The 24,386-nt window shown below is 37.0% G+C and overlaps 1 protein-coding gene across 1 annotated transcript in view; it reads left to right on the top strand.

The window, feature by feature from the left end:
- The window catches only part of CSMD1 (CUB and Sushi multiple domains 1), a 1,308,402-nt gene that overhangs the window by 1,268,115 nt on the left and 15,901 nt on the right, over positions 1 to 24,386 (top strand). The window contains exons 57-65 of the mRNA XM_072855145.1: positions 958 to 1,140; positions 6,933 to 7,109; positions 8,080 to 8,259; positions 9,570 to 9,743; positions 10,689 to 10,862; positions 12,868 to 12,941; positions 17,161 to 17,272; positions 18,384 to 18,563; positions 20,239 to 20,283. Of these exons, the coding sequence (XP_072711246.1) occupies positions 958 to 1,140; positions 6,933 to 7,109; positions 8,080 to 8,259; positions 9,570 to 9,743; positions 10,689 to 10,862; positions 12,868 to 12,941; positions 17,161 to 17,272; positions 18,384 to 18,563; positions 20,239 to 20,283 (1,299 nt within the window). The remainder of the gene's footprint in view (positions 1 to 957; positions 1,141 to 6,932; positions 7,110 to 8,079; positions 8,260 to 9,569; positions 9,744 to 10,688; positions 10,863 to 12,867; positions 12,942 to 17,160; positions 17,273 to 18,383; positions 18,564 to 20,238; positions 20,284 to 24,386) is intronic.

The raw sequence follows: 24,386 nt of genomic DNA, 5'->3' as shown, positions 1-24,386 counted from the left end.
GACAAAACTAGGTGTGTCAAAGAAAAAAAATCTGGTCATTCATCTGGAATAATTCCCTCAGCAAAGTCCCAAAGCAAAGTGGGACATCATCCGAATTTTCGAATCATAGATCCTTCTGCCCTGAACAATTCCTGCAGTCCTTGCATTCACAAGCCAAAGTGTGTGCCACATATCTGTTTCATGCTGTAAACATGTCACAATGGTAGCCTGAATCACAGCCCTCATGTTAATTTCACACATTTTAAGCAAACAAAAATGTCTGTGAAACAGTAATGTCACGAAGTAAGGGGAAGCAGATGGCATCCAGAGGCGACATTTGGACTGCTGATTGAAGAGTGCCAGGGCATAGGTCATGGATGCTAGTACTTGGTCACCTGGACCATTATGCTCTTAGAATTGTCCCCAGAATGGTTTTCACCCATCCCAACTAGCACTCCATCAAACAAGGCACAAATACTTTGCAAGTTGGTGGTGTGCTGCAGATCATTCTCAACAGCCACTTTGGACGTAGCCACCCTGTTTTGGAGAGTGAGTTTAACAGTATAGAAATGGACAGAATATACCCGCTGGCTTCAAGACACTCATGCTGTTTACAAGCATATATTTAGACAAGGAAATCTAGGTCCAAATGCTGTAGGGCAGGGTGACAAGGACAGTCTATTCTAGAAGAAGCTAGTACTAAGCAAAGTGCTTTATGTGCTTCCTGTGTTCACAATTATCTTTTATCTTTTATTTATATCACATTCTATGTTTAGGTCTGTATAGGTCTGAGATAAGAAGTAACCTAAAAAGACATTTTCATCTTTGGCTTTGGTTTCACATCCTCGCACTGGAAGCAAAGTGATTAATTGTAATAGAAACAATGCAGTTAGTAGTACTGTTTGCAAGAGAGTATCATCACTACTACATTTGCACATAACGTCTCTGCCAATAATTCTGCTTTGTTGTGTTTTATAGGAAATAATCCTGGCTATTGCGATGATCCAGGAGTACCAGCTCATGGGTCTAGACTAGGGGATGAGTTCAAAATAAAAAGTCTGCTACGTTTCTCATGTGAAATGGGTTATCAGCTGAGAGGATCTGCAGAACGAACATGCCTGCTTAATGGTTCCTGGTCAGGTATACAGCCTGTGTGTGAAGGTAGGTATTGATACCATTGACATTTATGACACCGTTGAATGACACTTACTAATGACATTTTATTCTTTAATTAAAAAGAAATTCCATGCCATAAATATGCTTTCATGTTGCTCTGCAGAAATTTGATATAAAAGACTTTGCAAGCAGCTCATGCTTTGCTTGAAAACCTAAATCCAAACTAATAAAGTTTTGGATTATAAGTTTATAAGAAGATTGTGAGAAAATAATTCCAGTTAAACAAATATTGACCCTGAAGATAGAGAATAGATACCAGAGTTAAATGTAAAATTAAAAAAATTCTTCTAATTGAAGATATGAAAATGGAGTGATAAACAAATGCGTCATCCATCTTCTATCAATACAATATTTTAATCTTCTCTTTCTATGTAATATCTATGCATCAAGGACTGAACAGATGATAAAATAATGTATTCTTAACTAAGTATAAATTAATGTATATTTCTCCACGTAAGTTAGACTAATTTTTTATGAGATATACTGTTTTTATGCTAGCTCTTTCAGAAGAAATGCAACAGAGAATATTTATGGAAATCATATTTAAGAATAAGATTAAAAATATAATAAAGAATTTTTACACTTTTTATGCACTGTCAGAATTGGAAAGTAGTAATGGAAGACTTTAGATTTAGTTTTAAAATTACTTGTTTTCCAAGAACGTTTGAAAAGTTATTTTATCTAATTCATTAGAGTTGATGGATTCTGTAGTATCTGTTGTCTGCTGTACTAAATGATAAAATGGAAGATAGGACAAAATATTTTTAATAAATTAATTATATTTTTTCAGCTAGGGACTTTATCACAGTATCCTCATCTAACAATTGTTCTTTTGCAGTATACTTCAACACAGACTAATCTTCCATCAGTGTAGATATCACTATAACTGCATGAAAATGGCAATGGGCACAGGATCAGTATTTCCAGCAGAAAACTGAAGTTTTGCAATGTCCTTTCTTCTTCCCTTGCATTAAGACATTAAGTGTAATAGGACAGCAGCACTCAGTGGCAATTAGCGGTGTTTGAAATGCTGCTGTTTTTTCTTTATTTATCTTTTTGCTTCAACTTCCTGTTTTCAGAAAAAGAAAAAAAAAAACCACAAACAAAGAAGAAAGCCCCTTTCTTTCATTTTTTCTCTTCTCCTTCAATTATTTGAAACTTTTATACATAAAAAGTGAATAAGACTTCATTAAAACAAAGGCATTTAGGTATTATTCCAAACATCGGTAATACTCAGAGTAATTTTTCATTGGCAAATTGTGTTTATTTTAATGAATCCTATAACCTATAACTATTAGATTAAAACTATTAGATTCTAACTATTATGCTGGGGGCCATCCAGCTGGGGGTCCTGGTGGACAAGCTGAACACAATCAGCAATGTGCCCTTGCTGCTAAGAAGGTTAATGGTATCCCAGGCTGTCTTAGGAGGGAAGTGATCCTTCCCCTCTACTCAGCACTGGTGAGGCAGCATCTGGAGTGCTGGGTCCAGTTCTGGCCTCCGCAGTACTAGAGAGACATGGACTTACTGGATAGAGTCCAGCAAAGGGCCGTTAAGATGATGAAGGGACTAAAGCATCTCTCCTCTGAGGAAAGGCTGAAAGAGCTGGGACTGTCCAGACTAGGGAAGAGAAGGCTCGGGGGGTATCTTATCAACATATATAAAAAAACTGAAGGCAGGGTGCACAGAAGATGGAGCCAGGCTCTTTTCAGTGGTGCCGAGTGACAGGACAAGAGACAATGGGCACAAACTGAAACACAGGAGGTCTGTCTGAACATCAGGAAACACTTTTTTCCTGTGAGGCTGACTGAGTGCTGGCACAGGTTGCCCAGAGAGGTGGTGGAGTCTCTATCCCTGGAGACAGTCAAAAGCCAGTCCTGGGTAACTGCCTCTCGATGGCCCTGCTTGACCAGCTTACCTCCAGAGGTCCCTTCTAATCTCAACCTTTGATTCTGTGATTCGCATAAATATGAAGATTGGATCATTGCTTTCAGGATGTGATAAATTGAATTAAGCAAATATGAGGAAATGTGATAAGTAAAATAAGTATTATAAGTAGTGTAAGGATTATTTTGTAGTCAACTACTGTCAATTTATAATTTTGTCAAATGTTAAGCATCAAATGTTAAGACTTGTTGTCTTCGCATAAATTCCGTAAATACATTTAGCCTTAATGAATGCATCCAAGCTTTCCTAATGCAGCTCAATGTTGTACCTTGACCAGTATCTGCACATGGTCTTTAATTTATTTTATTAGTATTAACATAGCATCGTAGAATGGTTTGAGTTGGAAGGGACCTTTAAAGATAATCTAGTCCAACCTCCCTGCCATGGGCAGGGACATCTTCCAGTAGATTAAGTTGCTCAAAGCCCTACCCAGCCTGACCTTGAACACTTCCAGGGATGGGGCATCCACAACTTGACTGGGCAACCTGTTCCACTGTCTCACCACCCGCATGGTAAATAAGGTCTTCCTTATGTCCAGTCTAAATCTACCTTCTTTCAGTTTAAAACTGTTACTCTTTGTTCTGTCACTACAGGCCTTGGTAAAAAGTCCCTTTCCATCCTTCTTATAAGCCCCTGTTAAGTATTGAAAGGCCACAATAAGGTCTTCCCAAAGCTGCCTCTTCTCCAGGTTGAACAACCCCAACTCTCTCAGTCTTTCTTCAGAGGAGAGGTGTTCCAGCCGTCTGATCATTTTTGTGGTCCTCCTCTGGACCCACTCTAACAGGTCCATGTCTTTCTTGTGCTGGAGGCCCCAGAGCTGGATGCAGTACTCCGGATGGGTTGTCACGAGAGTGGAGTAGAGAGGCAGAATGCTCTCCCTCGACCTGCTGACCATGCTTCTTTTGATGCAGTTCAGGGTATGATTATGACTGGAATTCCTCCAGTTCTCTAAGGAGGAAGGAGCGGCAGAGACAAACTGCTGTGTAGTGACCACAACTCCCTATCCTCTGTCCCCTCTGCACTACTTGAGGAGTAGGTTGAGCAGCCTGAAGTGAAGGAATGAAGTTAACCTTGGGAATGAGGGAAGGAAACGTCTTGTTTTAATATTTGTCTTTTTGTCCCTATCCAAATCTATTTTAATTGGCGATGAATTAAAGGAATTGTCCCCAAGTTGAGTCTGTTTTGCCCACAATGGTAACTGGTAAGCAATTCCCTTGCCTTTATCTAAACCCAGGAGCTTTGTCATCCTTCCCACTGAGGAGGGGGACAGTGAGTGAGCAGCTGGGTGGGCATTTGGCTGTTAGCCAAGGCAAATCTACCACAATATTCCAAGCTATTAAGTTTTATCATACTTACAGAATCACAGAATCACAGAATCATATAGGTTGGAAAAGACCTTTAAAATCATCAAGTCCAACTGTAAACCTAACACTACCAAGACCACCACTATATCATGTCCCTAAACACCTCATCCAAACGTCTTTTAAATACCTCCAGGGATGGCAGCTCAACCACTTCCCTGGGCAGCCTGTTCCAATGCTTGATAACCCTTTCAGTGAAGTAAAATTTCCTAATATCCAGTCTAAACCTCCCCTGGCACAACTTGAGGCCATTTCCTCTCGTCCTATCACTTGTTACCTGGGAGAAGAGACCAACCCCCACCTCTCTACAACCTCCTTTCAGGTAGTTGTAGAGAGCAATAAGGTCTCCCCTCAGCCTCCTTTTCTCCAGGCTGAACAACCCCACTTCCCTCAGCCGCTCCTCATAAGACTTGTGCTCTAGACCCTTCACCAGCTTCGTTGCCCTTCTCTGGACACACTCCAGCACCATAATGTCTCTCTTGTAGTGAGGGGCCCAAAACTGAACACAGCATTCGAGGTGGGGCCTCACCAGTGCCGAGTACAGGGGCACGATCACTTCCCTACTCCTGCTGGCCACGCTATTCCTGATACAAGCCAGGATGCCATTGGCTTTCTTGGCCACCTGGGCACACTGCTGGCTCACGTTCAGCCAGCTGTCAACCAACACCCCCAGGTCCTTCTCTGCCAGGCAGCTTTCCAGCCACTCTTCCCCAAGCCTGTAGCGTTGCATGGGGTTGCTGTGGCCCAAGTGCAGGACCTTGCACTTAGCCTTGTTGAACCCCATACAGCTGACCTCGGCCCATCGATCCAGCCTGTCCAGGTCCCTCTGCAGAGCCTTCCTACCCTCAAGCAGATCAACACTCCCGAACAACTTGGTGTCGTCTGCAAACTTCCGGAGGGTGCACTCGATCCCTTCGTCCAGATCATTGATAAAGATATTAAACAGGACTGGCCCCAACACAGAGCCCTGGGGAACACCGCTTGTGACCGGCCGCCAACTGGAGTAAACTCCATTCACCACCACTCTTTGGGCCCGGACATCCAGCCAGTTCTTTACCCAGTGAAGAGTACACCTGTCCAAGCCATGAGCAGCCAGTTTCTCCAGGAGAATGCTGTGGGAAACCATGTCGAAGGCTTTACTGAAGTCTAGATAGACAACATCCACAGCCTTTCCCTCATCTACTAGGCAGGTCACCCTGTCGTAGAAGTAGATCAGATTGGTCAAGCAGGACCTGCCTTTCCTGAACCCATGCTGGCTGGGCTTGATCCCTTGGTTATTCTCTACATGCCAGGTGATAGCACTCAGGATGATCTGCTCCATCAGCTTCCCTGGTACTGAGGTCAGGCTGACAGGCCTGTATTCCCCGGGTCCTCCTTCTGGCCCTTCTTGAAGATGGGTGTCACATTAGCTAATCTCCATTCGGCTGGGACTTCCCCAGTTAGCCAGGACTGCTGGTAAAGCAGGACTGCTGGTAAAGCTTATATTTGATCATATCATTGTATTAGACTAAATCGTTTCACTTCTCAAGAGACCACACCTATTTGTGCTGTAGAAAGAGTAGAAAGAGTTGCCAGCTGTTGAAAGCTCTGCAAGAGACAGTTGAAGTATGTCCTCCCAGTCTTACAAACCACTTCATGCTCCATGAAAGACTGAAGGAAAGAGTTTGATTTAGATGCACAATTCTTCCTAACTCTTGATTAACCCTGTTAATCTCTTAACCCCATGACAGTTTTATTTCATTCCTATGAAAAGGAGTAGTCTCTGTCCAACAGTGGAATTTTATCGTACTTTTGCCAGTGTCCTGTCTGCCGGGATCATCAAATAAAGATGCTTTAGAGGAAAGTTATTAGAAAAATTCAAAACAAACAAACAAATCCTTCTCATGATTGGCTGGTCCATTGAAAAAAAACCCCACTAAACCCTCCCAAAAACCCAACATATAATCAAAGTAAACCACTGTCGAATCTTGGATGTATGAAGCTGAAACATAATCATTGCCTTAATGTATAGCTACAGATGCCAAAAAGTTGTGGAGGACAATACAGAATGTCTGTTCTTTTCTTGCTTCAAAAAAGAAATGGACAGGAATATCATAATTTAGTATTTACTATTTATTATACATGAAAAGGGAGATACTGGAAGACAGGAAGAGAATAGAAAAATGTGCCCAAAGACAAAACAGAAGCACATTCTTCTCTCCAGTGAATGTATTGGGTGGAGTGGAACATTTACAAGCAGTACAAACAATCTGAATCAGCTATTGAAAAAAAACCAAAACAAATGCAAGTAAAGTGATCATGTTAACAAAGAGAAATAAGATATTAACTCAAGAATATACCTATTAAACATTTTCTTAGTAAAACTTGCGATAGCTTTTTTAAAAGATGAGCTATTGACCTACTTTTTTTTTTTTCAGTTAGTCACCTATCATGGAAATATTGATTTTATTTTTAACCTTTTCTTCACAGCTGTATCTTGTGGGAACCCTGGTACCCCAGCCAATGGTATGATAATATACACTGATGGAATATTATTCTCCAGCTCAGTCATTTATGCCTGCTGGGAAGGTTACAAAACTTCAGGACTAACTACTAGACATTGTACTGCTAATGGGACATGGACTGGCACTGCTCCAGACTGCACAGGTCAGAAATAAACTTTCTTCCTGTAAAGCTTTAAAGTAGTAAGTCATCTAGCCTTCCTACTGAAAATTATTATTTTATTAGATAAAATAACACATTTCTTCCCATTCATCTGTCTGGTAATACACGAATATTTTTTTTATCTAAAGGTACATGCCCTTTTAATACATGCTAGATGTTTCCAGAACTATCTTTTTAAGATGGATACATAGGTAACTTTTCTGTATTTGTTTACCTCATGAATGTCAACATTGAAAATATAACATTATTCCTAAGAATAGGTGTTTCTCTAGAGTTTCCTTTAGCTTTTTTTTTTTTTTTTTTTTTGGTGGCTTATGTACAGAGGATGACGTTCTTGTGGTTCTAAATCAGATTTTACCTAATTGGATACATTACTGTGCTGGTTTTTATTGTGAGCCAAAGGAGTCAAATCTGATTGATAACCGTTCTGCTAAGGACCAAGAGTCAGGCAGCAGCAAGATTGGGCTGCTCCATCAGGGAAAGTGAGTGGGGAGAGGAGGGGTGCTGCAAGGCCAGTAGGGCCAGTGGCCTTACCATCAAGGCCAGACCCACAGTATATCAGTACAGTGATACAAAAAAAAAGAGGTATTTCATAACTCTGCTGGAATTGGATTGCACCATCAACATTAGGCATAATGTGACAAAGATCCCAGTATGAAGGAAAGAAAAGTCCTGTCAAAACTACCACTAACAGTCTGCAGTAGCAGTAGAGCATACCAGCTTAAACTAGTGTATTTAAGGAACACAATATTTGGCCCATGCTATTGCAAAGCCTCAAAAATGTTACTTTTTAGCTAGAAATTAAAGATTATGTTTCTGATTTTGTGTGAAATATATTGATCAAAATTTTTCTTGTTTTGTACACTAAAAAAAGGGCATTAGCTGCACGTAGTTCAACGTTTCATTGCATGTTTATTGAAAAAAAAATCCCTTTTTTTCTTTTCCTCACTAGTGATCAGCTGTGGAGATCCAGGTGCATTAGCAAATGGCATTCAGTTTGGAAATGATTTTACCTTTAATAAGACAGTCAGCTATCAGTGCAATCCAGGATACTTGATGGAGCCTGCCAGTTCATCTACCATGCGTTGTATAAAAGACAGCACTTGGAACCAGAGTAAACCAATTTGTAAAGGTGTGCTTTTGAACTTAAACAGTTTACAAATACTGTTTTGATACTATATGTGAAATTCACTAATCAGTGTCTTTATATATAAAAAATTGTCATAATGTTCTCTGGGGCAATTAACATGCAAATGCAACTAAAACATTTAGATAAGTAGTTGTGTAAAATTTGTATTTATTTTGCACATATGCTGTGGTACAATATCAGTCAGAATAGCGACATTAATGACTATAGTAGAACCAAATCACTCTGCAATGAAGATTATCAGAGTGTTCAGTTTAAAATGCTAGGAATGAAGTACCCGTTTTCCTTTTTGGGCCCTTTTATCTTGGATTAGATGGCCAAAATTCTGTAAGGGATGCTGCAAACCAAACTTTCTATAAAAGATTCCCTTGTTGCAGTACTGTAGTCATCATAAAGAGCCAAAAAGATGCGTTACAAATAGATAATTACAAGTGCTAACATAAAGGTCATAGTGGGGATGAGGCTGAAAGGCAAATAAAGTAGCCTGGTGAAAATTGTTAGCACTAGTACAGCAGCTCAGGGAGTAAATTTAACAGCCTAGGGCATCTTCTACTTATAAAAGCCCTAGACTGCCAACTCATCTAGCACTGCTTTAAAGTGTATTCAACTGATCGCATTTTCTGTTGTAAAAAATCACTGACTGACTGACTTTACATTTGTGCTCTTTGTTGAACGAACTGATGTGTAAATGTAAACTTGGTCATTCGATATTTAATCGTTTTGGGCACTCTTTCAGAAGCTGGAAAACATCAGAATATTTGTAAAGAGTCTTAGCCACTAATTACCAATAAAGTAAATGTCCATTGTGTGCTGAAAGCCTTAGAAAATGAGCAGGTGAATGAAAAAAGTCATATTAGGGGCTTTAAATAGTACTGCAAAATTAGTTTAAAATAAAATGCAAATATTTAGAATCGTAGAATCATAGAAACATATTTATTGAAATAAATCATATTCATTGAAAATTTTTACCTAGCTCCATAGCCTGTTGCCAACAATAGTCAGTAATGAATATGTAGGGAAAAAATTCAGAACTAGATAAGCTATATACTCTTCTGACTTCCAGAAACCCAGAGCTCAGGGACTTCCTAAATCTAGAGGTGGTATTTCTGTATTTAAATTGGTTTTCTGTCTATTACAGGCTGCTTTGTCAACACCGGAATGCTTTGTTGGAACTGAAGAGCATTAATTTTTTTTTTGGTTTTTTTTTTTTTCAAAAGTATGAATAGATATTATGTTTCATTTTCCTAAACCCTATAAAGTCTCTTAAAATTATAACTTTTCTTTTTGTGACACAGCTATTACCTGTGGCCCACCTCCACCAGTACTCTATGGGAAAGTGGAAGGATCTGATTATCGCTGGGGTGCCAGTGTGAGTTACAGCTGTGCAGAAGGCTATCAACTATCTAACACAGCTATTCTCTCCTGTGAGGGTCGAGGAATTTGGCGGGGAGACATCCCACAATGTTTGCGTAAGTTTTCAGGATACAGTTGTGTTGGGCTTCACCAAAGCTACAATCAGTTGTCTTTGGCTACAGTCAGTTTCTCACAGTTTAAAAAGGGCTCAGCTAGATCAGGTAATATATGGACTACTGCAGGATTCTTCCTCCTTCTTCCAAAAAGCATACCTCATTATGAAATTGAGTGATTGTGCCCATTTAAGGTCATGGTCTTCTTCCTTTCCCCCCAGATCATCTTCATCTCTTATTACTTAATTGGACCCATCACCATTTGCCTTACTGATAATCTTTTTGAATGTTCTGAATTTGACTTGTAGTGAGCATGATTAAAATTTTCCCTTACACTTTTCCTTTTTTCTTCCCTGTTTCCCTTTCCATGAACAGATGAAAATAAGGATCCTAACTCTTAAGTTCATAGCCTTGCTCTCCTCTCTAAATTCTTTTTTCTTTCCTGAAGGCGAGTACATACCCTCATATCTTGTTTGTATTTGTTTTTCAGCTTCTTCTAAATCTGTCAACTCATCTCTTTCAGTGCTTGAAATCTTGTCAGGACTCTGACAAACATTTTTCCTTTTACTTAATTAGGGCAAAAATTTCCAGCCTACTCATCTGAGGGTGACTGATGTGAAAACTGGATACATTTTGAAGCGTTACAATGTAGCATTGTCTACTTTGAGATTACTTTGTCATCCAAATCTAATGAGCATTTAAGTGTCTCAATTAAAAGGTCTATTTTTCCAGGTTAAGTTTTATGCTTATAATAACTATAACAGTGACAATTAATTTTAAATTGCTGTCAAGAATTTATCTGAGCTACAAGCCTACACAGATAAGTGAACATAGCATTTGCACTCATATTCAGTATGCTTGACTTGCACACAAAACAATATAGAATACTTCAGTTGAAGAATGTGCAGTTTTTAATAACTTTTTTTTCTTTCCTTTTTTATGTATTAGCTGTGTTTTGTGGTGATCCTGGTACTCCAGCAGAAGGACGCCTCAATGGAAAAAGTTTCACCTACAGATCTGAAGTTAGCTTTCAGTGCAGACCCCCTTTTATTCTGATAGGCTCTTCAAGAAGATTCTGTCAAGCAGATGGTACTTGGAGTGGAATTCAGCCAACATGCATTGGTAATAACTACCACTACTTATGCTGTTTCTACTGAGAATATTCTTGATAAACTATTAGACTATCACAAATCTAGCAATTAGCTTTCCAAATATAGAAAACGTCTGTGTAATATAAAAAGAACTAGATAAATAAGGTTATATTTTGAGTATAAAAATTTTAGGATAAACACAATCACATATGAAGTCATTTGTAAATTTACATGATTGCTTGTCTGCTGGAAATGCAGAATGTCAATAAGTGCAAGCGCATAAATTTGTTCCATTTATTTTTAGAATCTTTTAGATACACAGAAGACTTTGGCAGATTAAAGACCAGATTCTGTCACTGGAGAGTTAAAGGCATTTGTCAGAATCAATCCTAAATCAAAAAGCTTTTTGGACTTTGTGAAAGTGGCTTGTACAGCTCGAAAGGATGAAGCATGCTGGGTCTGATATTTTCAAATTCTGATAAACTGCCAAGTATTATCAGTTTCTCATTGACTGATGTGCAACTGATAGGCGTTTAGCATGTTACGTAATCAGACTAACTGAGAGAAATGCTGGACACCTGTAACTCGCACTGACATCAGCATTTGATCTAACTTGGGGTGACTTGCTAGAGAAAATGATTTTGGTGTTATAATAGAAAAATCCTCTTTGATATTTCTCAACAAACACATTCAGATACAGACAGTAGCCCATTTATACAATTTATACAATACTGAGAAGTATGCCTAGAAGTACCATATGATGGCAAATTATGGCAAGCTTTTCTATTTCTGGATATTGATAATTTCTTTAAAATACTTTGAGAAGTCTTCCTTTTTTCCCCCACTGTTTCTTCCGATGAGACATATCTTAAAAAGTCAGTTCAACTTCATGTGTCTATTGTTAGCAATGGCATTCCAGCTGATGATAATTTGTAAAAAGTTCTTGAGCTGTTCAAGCAGCTCAAGGTCAGGAGTATGTTTGGCTTTCATTCTCACATGTTAGGTCAACATCCACCTAACTTTTGAAGCCTTTGGTAAATATCAGTTCAGTTGAATTGTTATGCACTACTGATGGTCAACACTGAAAATGGAAGTTGATTGAGAGTGAAATGACATATCACATTATAGTACATAATAAGTTCAATTTTCCCTCTACAGAAAACTAAAAATGGTTACAGATGAAATATAGTCCCAAGTTGCGTTCTTTGTAACGCAGTGTCAGCACAAAAGCAGACTCGGTTGCCAAGAGGGAATCACATAGTGCAGAAAGATCCATCAGATCAAGTCCTGTGTTGTCTACCTGGTGGATGTGACTGGGCAACCCCAAAGCAAATACACCATCAGAATGTGAAGTGGACATTGCTGAACCAAAAATAATTTCAGGCTGCTTTAAATTACACTCATGAAACTGCTCATCATATAATTAGCTATACTCTGTTGGCATACCTTTTTTTGTCGGGAGACTGTCTTTTCATTCTCCAGCAACAACTGAGGTAGTAGTCCATTTGAAACTTCTGTTTTCTTGGTGACATAGAAAAAATTCTGTCAAAAAATTAAGTCTTTTACTTGCTATAAGAAAGCAGGTTGGTTTTGGGTTTGGTATTTTTGGGGGTTTTGGAGTTTTTTTAGAAATCTAACTTAATCATTAAGCTGTTAGTTGGGAAAGGAGAAGAAAAAGATTTCCCTGTATGTTCCATCTGCATTGTGAATAGTGGGATATACTATGTATTCAAAAAGGTTTAAAAGGATAAGCTTAGCAAAAATTAATGCAATCCTAACTCTAAAGTCTACACTGCCAAATATACCTCCAAAAAATAACCTTAAATAGTGGCAACGTACTGAAACAAAACACTGTGATCTATCTTGGAAATGTAATTGGAAATACAAATGTAATACATAGAAATACACACATTCCACTAAAAATTCAGTTCTTGTCATCACTAGACATTGATGAAATGAGTTAATCTTTGCAAACAGTTTTAGAGTATTCTTTCCATACCATAATAATATCTGTCGTGTTTCACATTTTACATTAGATCCAGCTCACAATACATGTACAGACCCTGGTACTCCACATTTTGGAATACAAAACAGTTCCAGAGGTTATGAGGTAATTCTTTCTTTTATTTATTAGCTTTCTAAAATGAAGATGCATTTAATAATTGCAAATATATTAAATTATCTGCAGCCTTAAATGTCTGATGTAAACCTTAGGAAATTTCCACTCCTTTTTAATAAAAACTCATGCTTCATTCCAAGCTTTTTTTTTAACATACAGCTTAAAGAAAGAACTTCTAATCTTGCAATATATCATGTGTTCACTCTTTTAGGAGACTTCAGTAGGGACGACTATTTATAAATTGATTACCTAATATGATATGACATGATATAATTACTTTGCTGTATGATCATAATTCTTTCATACATTGATGAAGAGTCAGTAAATACCTAACAACCAAAGACCTGTCTGATCCAAAGGCCATGCAGTCCTTGACAAAAAAGTCAGCAAGTGGCTTTACTAAATTAGCAATTCATGTTACATTTTATTCAGTCAGATAAGATAAAATTATTCTATGTGTTGGATCCAGGTTCTCTGTGATGAATGTCCTTTCTATAATTTCCATATTCCTCATAGGTTATTAGTTTACCAAGTGACAGTCAGAAAAGTGACTGAGGAAATAAAAGTAGATGCAAGAATGACCAATCCACAGTCATTATATAGATTGATTTACCTCGTGGATAGATTCTTCAGGTATAAATGCTTGTGATTGGAATCTAAAATATGTTCTGTTCGGGTTTCCTGCTTATTTCTGAACCTAGGGCAGTGTTCTACATGGTATTATGATCAAGTTAGTAGAACTGTTTTTCAAAAAATCCTTTCTGTAAGTTCCTCTGGTTATTGGTAACCTCTCTCTCCTGCAATTGTTCTGTCTATCATTGCTGTGGCTGTGAGCTCTTTTATTCACCTTCTGCTCCTGACTGGCTCGCAGATGCCAAGGTACTTCTCCCCTAGCCATGTCTTGTGGCATCACCCCTAGGGCGGATCTTCTTCTAGTAATACGTGCAGCTGCCTTTCTGTCTGTTGTCTCATCTTGACCTTGTACCTATCCCCATCATTACTTCAAAAACAACTCTAATCTTTGCACCCAATTTGATCAGGGGTTTGGTTTTTTTCTCTTCCTCTTTTATCTGCCTCACAAGTTGTCTTTAATACCAGAATTGTACTGTCCAATTCACTGTTCTAATGTCTGTTGAACATGAAGGCTAATTTTTAATTCTCATTCACCTCTAGAGGCAATAGTAGGTCTTCATCTATTCTGTATTTAGTCTTTCTCAAGTATGTGTGTGGTGGGTTGACCCTGGCTAGACGCCAGGTGCCTAGCAAAGCCGGTCTATCACTCCCCTCCTCAGCTGGACAGGGGAGAGAAAATATAATGAAAGGCTCATGGGTCGAGATAAGGACAGGAAGAGATTATTCACCAATTGCTGTCACAGGCAAAATAGACCCAACTTCGGGAAATTAGTTTATTACCAATCAAATCAAGGTAGGATAATGAGAAAATAAAAACTAAATCTTAAAATACCTTCCCCCCACCCCTCCCTTCTTCCCAGGCTCAACTTCACTCCCAAATTCTCTACCTCCTCCCCCCGAGTGGCACAGGGGGATGGGGAATGGGGGTTGCAGTCAGTTCATCACACGTTGTCTCTGCTGCTCCTTCCTCCTCAGGGGGAGGACTCCTCACACTCTTCCCCTGCTCCAGCATGGGGTCCCTCCCACAGGAGACAGTTCTCCATTAACTTCTCCAACATGAGTCCTTCCCATGGGCTGCAGTTCTTCATGAACTGCTCCAGTGTGGGTCTTTACCACGGGGTGCAGTCCTTCAGGAACAGACTGCTCCAGCGTGGGACCCCACGGGGTCACATGTCCTGCCAGCAAACCTGCTCCAGCGCGGGCTTCTCTCTCCATGGGTCCACAAGTCCTGCCAGGAGCCTGCTCCAACACAGGCTTCCCATGGTGTTACAGCCTCCTTTAGGTGCATCCACCTGCTTCAACGTGGGGTCTTCCACAGGCTGCAGGTGGATATCTGCTCCACCATTAACCTCCATGGGCTGCAGAGGGACAACCTGCCTCACCATGGTCTTCACCAGGGGCTGCAGGGGAATCTCTGCTCTGGTGCCTGGAGCACCTCCTCCCCCTCCTTCTTCACTGACCTTGGTGTCTGCAGAGTTGTTTCTCTCACATATCCTCTCTTCTCTCTCCAGCTGCTGTTGCACAGCAACTTTTCCCCCTTCTTAAATATGTTATCACAGAGGCACTACTACTGTTGCTGATGGGCTCGGCCTTGGCCAGCAGCAGGTCTGTCTTGGAGCCGGCTGGCATTGGCTCTGTTGGACATGGGGGAAGCTTCTGGCAGCTTCTCACAGAAGCCACCCCTGTTGCTCCCCTGCTACCAAAACCTTGCCACGCAAACCCAATACAAGGTGCTTTCACTCTCAGATCACTACCTGGTACAACAAGATGTAGACTTCTTTCCAATTTACTAGTAAAGTAGAATTTTTTTTTTTGGCATATGTGATTAGTAGGACTTCCTGTTTGTATGACTTAGCCAAGTTTCTGTAAATCAGCTTTTAACAGTCTTTCTTCATTTCAGAAAGGTGTGATAAGAGACAGCAGACCTTTGAAAGGTTTTCCCCTATCTACCAGCATCCTGTCTTGCACCATTCATTTTGTGCCTTTTGTGCTTCACTGCGCTGTGACTGTTACAAATGCCTCCAATGTTTTTCATCCAAGTATTACACAAAGAGTGCACTGCTTTTAATTTTACTTCTACCTGTAAAATGAGAAATAAATATAACTCTGTAACTACCTTGAACCTAGACATTATATTTTTGCTTGGTCTTTTGGATTAGTGAGGAAATATTTGCAGCTCATCATTACTTACTGATACCAGAATTGGCAGTTTCACAAGAAGCAAGATGACTTAGAGTCAAGACCAGCTACACTCTGTTCTGGTCTCTATTTACAGACGTGCTGTGTGTCCTTGGCAAGATAGAGAGATGAATATGTTTAAAAATAGTTATAAATAGATAAGTCTACAAAGCCATATCAGTAATTTGACCTTTAAAAATACCAGTGAATTTCCCAAGCCACTTCAGGAAGAACCGGTGCAGCATTTGATGAACATCTATCATGATAATCTGTTTTTATGTAACTGAGTATATAGTTAGCAGGTAGGCACTTTTGAAGATAACTGTCCATTTTTAATGTCCATTGAAGTCCTTATATGAAATCTGCAGTGTAGAGCTATCTGCATTTATATACCTGCAAGCTATTTTATTAATATGCTTTGATCACTACTCACTTGCAACTTACTTGCATTTATCTATGTGATATGTTACTTTATTAATAAGTCATATAATTTCAAATAATATTAATTTTTATGTTTTTTTTTTATTTCATCTGATCATATTTATTGACAAGATGTTCTATCCAAAACGAAAGCATTGCTTTACTGGTCAGCCCCTCATCCTTAAATATCTTGATCTGGAGTTGTATTCTGGTTACTTTTGTCAATACCATCAGTAAGTCCATTTTACTAGAACTTTCCACACAATCTCTCTCTTGTATGTTATGAAAATTCTTCGTCACTTGCAATTTGGTATCCAATTTTCATGCTTTCCTAGTCTCAGTGAAAGTCTAAAGAGAGTGTTCTCAGTTACTTTAACTTTTCTTCTGAGAAAGGTCATATCACAGTTGACCATATGAAAGCTTTCCATAACATCACTCTGCTAGTTGAATATCTCAAGTAAAACTTAGGTAGTTTATAGTAACAAATGCAGTGTAAGGAATTGTGGCCAGGAGTTTTCTCTAGTGAATTTATTTGTAGATGAAACAGTTCTTCATAGTTTTTTCTTTTTCCTCTTAAAAAACATTTTCAGTCAAGTCACACAATGAGAGACCTTTGAAACAGACTTTATGGTCAAGTTCTATTGAAATATATGCAGTGATGTACAGGAAAGAGAGACATCTCAGTCATTTAGTTTTCTTCTGTCACGCTGACAAACTAAGATGAAATGTATGAGTGTCATTCTTTTCCATGTGCACAGCCTTGTCAATATTTTTCCACTTATTGCTTTCAAATAAGGTTACAAAAGATCAATTGCTCAAACTTTTCATCTAATTTAAAAAAAAAAGTTTAGCTCTAGAAACTGTAAAAAGAGGATATTTTCATTTTTGAAAAAATCTCTCAAGTAGCTTGTCACTGTCTTGATATCTGACTACATGTGATGGATACCTCTTTTATCTAACATTCTGTTTTGATCCTTAGGTTGGGAGCACAGTCTTTTTCAGATGCAGGAAAGGTTATCATATTCAGGGATCTACCACCCGTTCTTGTCTTGCTAACTTAACTTGGAGTGGCATACAGTCTGAATGCATTCGTAAGTCTGGTTTCTTATCTAATGAGTTAGAATATTGTGCAATGTTACAAGAGTTACAAAGTGATGCATGTGGAAATTCATAGTAAATTATATGCTACAGAAAAGTAAACTTTATTTAAAACAGTATTTTAAAATGTTTTTTGTTTCCTATTCTAAGACCAAAGTTTTATTTGGAATATTAATTTGCAGTAAGATTTTTCAGATTTTTTTTTTCATTAAGTTCACAATAATTCTATCAGTTTTACTCAAAAAAGTCTGTCCTCATTAACTCACTGCATTAGCTGCTTTAAATTAATCTAGGTTTTTTGTGTGTGTGTGATTAATAGAGAACAGAAAGTGGCCTGAAGTATGCATGGGGCTATTTTGTTGGCTAGTATTTTGTGAATCATAAACTAGAACTCATCAAAATTCATCTTTTCTGGGCTATGCATGGGTATGCAAATGATTAGTGTATTTATAGCTCTGTATGGGTTGGAGGACATCAAATAACTATTGTATTAAAATACACTGATCTAAGTAAAAGTAATTCATTATAATTACCTTAGATTCTTATCCTATTTCAAATTATCTTTGGGTTGTTATAAATGAACACCATGGAGCACAGAGAAAGAAGCATACTGAGCAACCATATTTGTTATAATCAATGTACTATGACAAAGCCTTCCTACGGAATCTTTATTTCAATTGAAATTTATAATGAATTTATTTAGCACAATAACTGCTCTGTAATTTTCAAGGCTCTTTAAGACATTGAATGTAAGCGATGCTTGAAGCTGTGACAGTACAATAATTCACAGGACCAATCATTGCACCATGTACAATGGCATGTGCTTCCCTTCATTTTAATTCTTTTCTGTTTGCTATCATGATTTAATTTTGGTATATTGTTTAAAAATATGTGATAGTGTCATTTCCATCTTCCCACAATAACATAACTATACACTCAGAGTGTTACTTTTACAAGTAATAGCTACTTGACATTTCTAAAAGGTGTACAAAGATTACATAATGAAAGGGAATAAGTTGGCATGCCTTTATTTCAAATTATGTAGTCTAATCCTATGGAAACTGTTTACGACCACTTTTTCTAACTCTAAAAACCCCTTTTCAGCTCATGCTTGCAGGCAGCCAGAGACACCGGCACATGTAGATGTGAAAGCAATAGATCTTCCTACTTTAGGGTATACTTTGGTGTATACCTGTCAGCCAGGATTTTTTCTTGCTGGTGGATCAGAACATCGGACATGTAAACCAGATATGAAATGGACAGGAAAATCACCTATTTGTAAAAGTAAGTCATTTACTCAAGTGATATGTTGGGCCCTACTTGGTTGGATTTCATTTTCCCTGACATTCTTATTTTATATAGTAGGATTAATTTTTTCCACTTACTATTTAAAAAAGCATATGACACAACAGCTTTTACTTTATGAAAGAAACAATAAAAAAATCAAAATTAGCATAGCATCTAGAACTCATGGAGGAAAACATGGGGATATGTGTGTGTAAATGCACAGGCACACATATATAAGTTTACCCCTAACAACAGCAAACAAAACCCAAATAATATAAAGTATTACTTTTAACTGTATTTATCTTTATGTCACAGTTTTAAAGAGTATTTCAATGTATTCAGTGTTTAATGTATGATTTTCTATTAGGAACAAAAAAAGTTATTTCATAGCTTGGCTTTCAGATTCATTCAGGTATGCTTTTTTATCTAAGAAAATTTTCTAAACAAAAAAAGAACAGTAAAATAAAAAAATAAATACATGTTTGCACCAGATTCCACTTTTATTTATATCCATGTAAATTTCTAGTTTTGCTAGAGTAGCTCTAAGTATATAGTTATGCAGGCTAAATTTGCTCTTCACATGTGAATAAACATGGCTGTAAGTTCCCAATTCAGAAAAATAAAACAAAACTATATTTAGAATATGAATAAAGGAAAAATAGTCAGATGCCATGGGAAAGATGTTTGCAACATGATTTTTAATTCTAATATGTCAACGCTAAATAGATTTGATGTTTGAACAATATTTGATTTTTCATTAATGTATGGGTAGACTTTGTGTCAACATTGTCAAGACATATGATCTATACATAAAAATTTATCTTCTTATTCTAGTTCCCTAAAGGGTGATTTTTCATGGGTACTATATAAGTAATAATTTGAGATAAATAATCTTATATTTTTTTGTTAATTTTCTTTTTTTGTTTGAAATTAAAGATAAAATACAGAAAAGGTTTCTATAAGCAGTAATTTTTTTTATTGGCTTACAGTCTTTAGGTATAATTCTTGAGTGCACCACACTTCTTGTACTTTCTTAGCACTTGATCAGTCTAATCAGTGAATTTCTGCTCCTAAAGAAAAAAAACATGCAAGACCAAATATTCCGATGGGACATTAGCCTTTTTGAAGTGGCTAATGATATGAGGCCAGAACTTGATCTGGGGTCAATGGAGATAACTCTGCTGAGGGTACCAGAAATGTAGCAAATGACACTGGTTGTGATCCTTTCCCATGGTATCTGATCCTGTCATTTTAATTCAGCTCTCTGGCTTTTGCTGGTTTGTGTCATAAATGTATCAATCTTTATTAACACAATTTTTACTATATTTAATATACTATTATTCATAATTAGATATAGTATTTGTCCCCTCTATAAGGCTCTCTTTTATAGCACTGGGACTGATATAAAAATTTTAGACCTAAATGTATGAAATACTTGGCTAGCCAGACAACTTTCCACAGTAAAAATGTTGTTTACCTAAATTATTTTCTGATAGTGTTGTGTAAATGTATAGGTTTGAACATGTGAAGTATTCAAGACCAGTTATTTCTGTTTTAAATATGGCTCTATTGGATAAGAGATTATTGCATCCATCAGGCATTGTTTTAACATTCTATTAAAAAAAAAACCAAATATGTTCATGAAAATGATAATTTGTCTTTTTACTTGTAGGTAAAGGAGTGAGAGAAGTTAATGAAACAATAACTAAAACGCCAGGTTTGTATACAAGAAGAGTTTTAGATATAAATAAATTAAATTGATTTACACCCTAGATTGTTATGGATAATAAAACTATTTCCAATATTTAACTTAAGAATTTATTATTAATTTCAAAGGAATATAAAAGTTGAGGTCTTTCATAATAATAGGTACCATATAAAACCTTTTCTATGAAATTATTTCCCAAACAACATTTTTTTAAATTCTACAGCACCAATGTTGTGAATTGCACAAAAAACCCTGTCAAACCAAAAAGATTAAGCATATATACACAAACCCCAGATTTCAAGTAGTTTTATATCAGAGAGATTGCTATAATGGAGAGCCTTATAATGAGTGTAGAATATAATTGCAGGGATTGGGTTCAGTCAAAGTTTTGCCCTTTACATTGCAAGTGTTGTAAGGTACCACACACACAAAAAAAAACCAACAAACCAAAACCCAGTTTTAGAAATTTTGGTGGCCTTCATTTCATGGAAACTCTCAAGGTACTTGAAGATAGGACCACCACCAGCAGGCAAACATTGCTACTGCTACATAGAAATGTGCCTCCTCATGAACATGCGTGCAGTTAACCTTTTCCTCCTGCCAGTGACAAAATAGACAAATACATCTGAGAAATCCTTGATGTAGATCTTTTTAGGTTCAATCATTTTCAGAAAATGAAGGGCCTAATTTTTTTTTACTGACTTATTTAACAATGAGCAGTTTTCACTAAATAAATGAGCTTGCAACTCTATATTCTGAATTACAGCAAGCTTCAGGGAAAATAAGATTAATGGTTCACACTCACAGCAGTTCACAGAAGGACTCTGTAGAGTAGATGGGATAAAAAGGTATTTCTGCTAATAATTAACCTTCCTGGTAGGTTTATTAGTGAGAGTGTCAGGTGAAACCATAAATGAGTTCTTCTCAAATGCATTACTTCTACAGACTCACAATAAAGCAGGATATAATGTGCATTCATTATAATTAATATACAGTCTTCATTTATTGAAGGATTCACCTCACCAAACACCTAAGGTACACATTAATCTGCTACCACACAGGTTTGAAGTTTCAATGCCGAATTAAAATATAGACCAAGTCTCCAAATATATTCACTATGCAGAGCATCAGTATCAATTCACACCACATCATGTCCCTTATAACTAGTTTTGATAAGTAAGTACCATTTGAAAGGCATTTTTTTGAAAAATGAAATGTTATGATTGAAAAGGCCAATAATGGTAAGCAGAGAACTGAAACTGTGTAACAAAAAACAGTAATTAACAAGGAAAAGTTTTAAGCTGTTTTTAAATACCAAGTCTGCGCTATTATGTCTTTTAAAACTGTGAATTTTCTTTAGTATAGAACACTATGTATTTTGGAGCATTTTCTTTACATTGTTATCTTGGCTTTTGGTAGAAAATTCCATTTGCTGTTATCTGTATTTTAAATGGGATGAAGCTAATATTGCTAAATTAGAAGTTTTGTAACAGAATAGATTTGTGTTCTGATTTCCCACCTTTGGATATCTGAACACAAATTATGTTTATTATTGTTTATTAAATTACTATTTTTTGCCAGAGTTAATGTTTTCATAAGCAATAGTAACTATCATTTTTACAGTACTGCAAATTGTAATTGAGTATAAGTTGCAACTAAAGAATTGTCACAATACCCGTGTGAAGTTTAAGAACTACAATGCTCTGGTTCCCATGGTTCTCACTGCTTTGTATAGTCTTTGCAAAAATAGTTCAGAAGCTGTTTTAATGAGTAGCCATGGATTTCCCCATTTGTCACATTCTGAGGAGAATCTGTAGTTGGTGCAGTATTAGTATGATAATACCCAGTTCATTTTTCTCATTCTGCATTTGCCCACAGTGGGTGCGAAAGGTAGGGACATTGCAAGGGCTCAGCAGAATTGGGTCAAAGCCACTCCAATTCCTCAGCAGCATCCATGGGACTGCAGAACTAACATTTTAACCTTTTACAAAAACATGACTGGGGAAGCAGAAATGTATTTTGCTATTTTCTTCCCCTACTGAGTCTGTCCATCTGCAGGAAGTACAAATTCTGTAAATACTGAGACAATGGTACTATTTCACAAAGATTAACAGCTATTACTGACAATTAGAGTGGTTAGAGAAAGTAGATATTGAAGATGTTGAATGTGACAAAACAAGTATGGTGTCTGCTCCCTGTCAGGTTCATACCAGTAATACTAGATGTTCACCTTCATGAGAATAACTTCAAACACACTATTTTAATTAAAAGCAAAGACAAATAAAAATAATTTTAACATATTTTTTAAATGTGGGTTTCAAATTTACTGTATGTCACTATTGTAGCAAAGCAACAAGAAATATGTAGGAAAGAGTCTGAAAGACCTTTTACAGTATTCATATATTTGCAGAAAATATATGCATTCTAAGGACTGTGAGATACCAATTGAAATTTAATGCTTCAGATTTTTAGTATTAAGTTGAGGTTACCTTGTGTAAAGCCCCAGTCCTGCACTGAGTTTTGCTTTGGAAAGGGAGCACTTAAGATTCTTTGAAGCTGTTGTACTCACAGCCATATAGTGGGTCTCCACTCACTTGGAATCCAATGGTGGTACAAGCGACATACTAATGATGTTTTCGAATCATGCCACATTGAGCTTGAACATTTGCTTGTGGCTTTTTGCACAATTTGAAGGCGAAAGTCACTGAAGAAGTTATTATCCTTCTTTATGAAATGCATCCTAGGAAGTGTAATAATATGATTAAGAGACAGTCAACAGCTAATCAATCATCAGATTTTCAGATGTACTGCCTGTCAGTATGTTTTGTTGGAAATACATGGTATTATTGACGTGGGTTTCTTTTTGATTCATTTTTGCAATCAGTGATTAGGTGGAGGAGGAAATATCCATGGGATTTATTCAAACCAGATACACAGGATACCTACACTGATAAATTTCCTTCAATATAGACAGCTGCCTTTACATGTGCTCAGAGTTTGATAAAATGCAAAAAATCCAATAATTTATTTTAAGAGTTTAGTTAGAAGAGTGTGAAACTCTTCTAATATCAGTCTTTAGCTATTTAGCAAGTAACATTTGTAGTGGTCATGGATAGTAAGGGTGAATTTTAATAATTGCTAGGGCTGTCATTTTGTCAAGATATCATGTGATTGGTTAAACAGTTCTTTTTATGAAGTTTTATTTTGATTCTTAAAGCTTTACTTCTCAAATTGTAATGCTAGAAAAAGCTTAGAAGTAAGTGGAAAAATGTCTATTTTCACTTGTCAGAAGCTGCCAGGAAACACTGGGGATGCTGCCTAGCCAGGAGGAAGATTGGTGTCTTTTGGCCAACTTAACTGTTTGTTTAACTTAACCATCATGTTTGAAGGAAGTCTTCCCCAGATTTTATAACAGCGAAGTATATGGGAGAAATATAGCAATGTGTAGGGCAGAAATGAATGTTCAAGTCATGTAGCACCCTGTAAATCTATCTGACATAAAATCTTCTCCTAAGAATTTTTTTCTCTTCTGTGTTTCCTTTTTAATTAATATTAATATTGCAGATACTGTTGAGTAAGAGAGACTTTTTCTACTCTGTTGGCGATTTAGCCAAATATTTAAAATACAACATTTAATGAACTGCAAATAATTTATTTTTTCTATATAGACAAAAAATACCAATAACATCAAATAAATGACCCAAATACATATACTTCTTCTGGTAATTCATGCTTCATCTTATAGGTTTTTTACTTCAGATTATTCAAACTGCAGTTTCTGAGAAACAGACCTTTATTTTAAACAAAAAAGTTCCCTGCTCAGGCAACTTCACTATTTACAGGTGCACTAATACTGTATGGAGAAAAGATGTGAAGTCTAAAAATGACTGATAAAAACCTTGTGCTAAACTGTATCTGGAATTCAGTGAATTCAGTTGAATATTCAGTTGATATTCAGTTGAAAAATGACACACAGTGCTGCTTTAATAGATTCATGAAACCAAAGGGATGGCCTAAGACAATGTTTCCTTTCAGGAATCCCTGACTTCAGAATATTATCCTCCGTTTTTTCATCATACCTTAAAGCTACTGGGTTTTAGGGGAAGAGTCCA

This window comes from Ciconia boyciana, chromosome 3 (genome assembly GCF_034638445.1).
Source record: "Ciconia boyciana chromosome 3, ASM3463844v1, whole genome shotgun sequence".
Taxonomy (NCBI): Eukaryota; Metazoa; Chordata; class Aves; order Ciconiiformes; family Ciconiidae; genus Ciconia; species Ciconia boyciana.
Note: the sequence above shows the minus strand (reverse complement) of the source record. Positions and strands in the feature narration are given on the sequence as shown.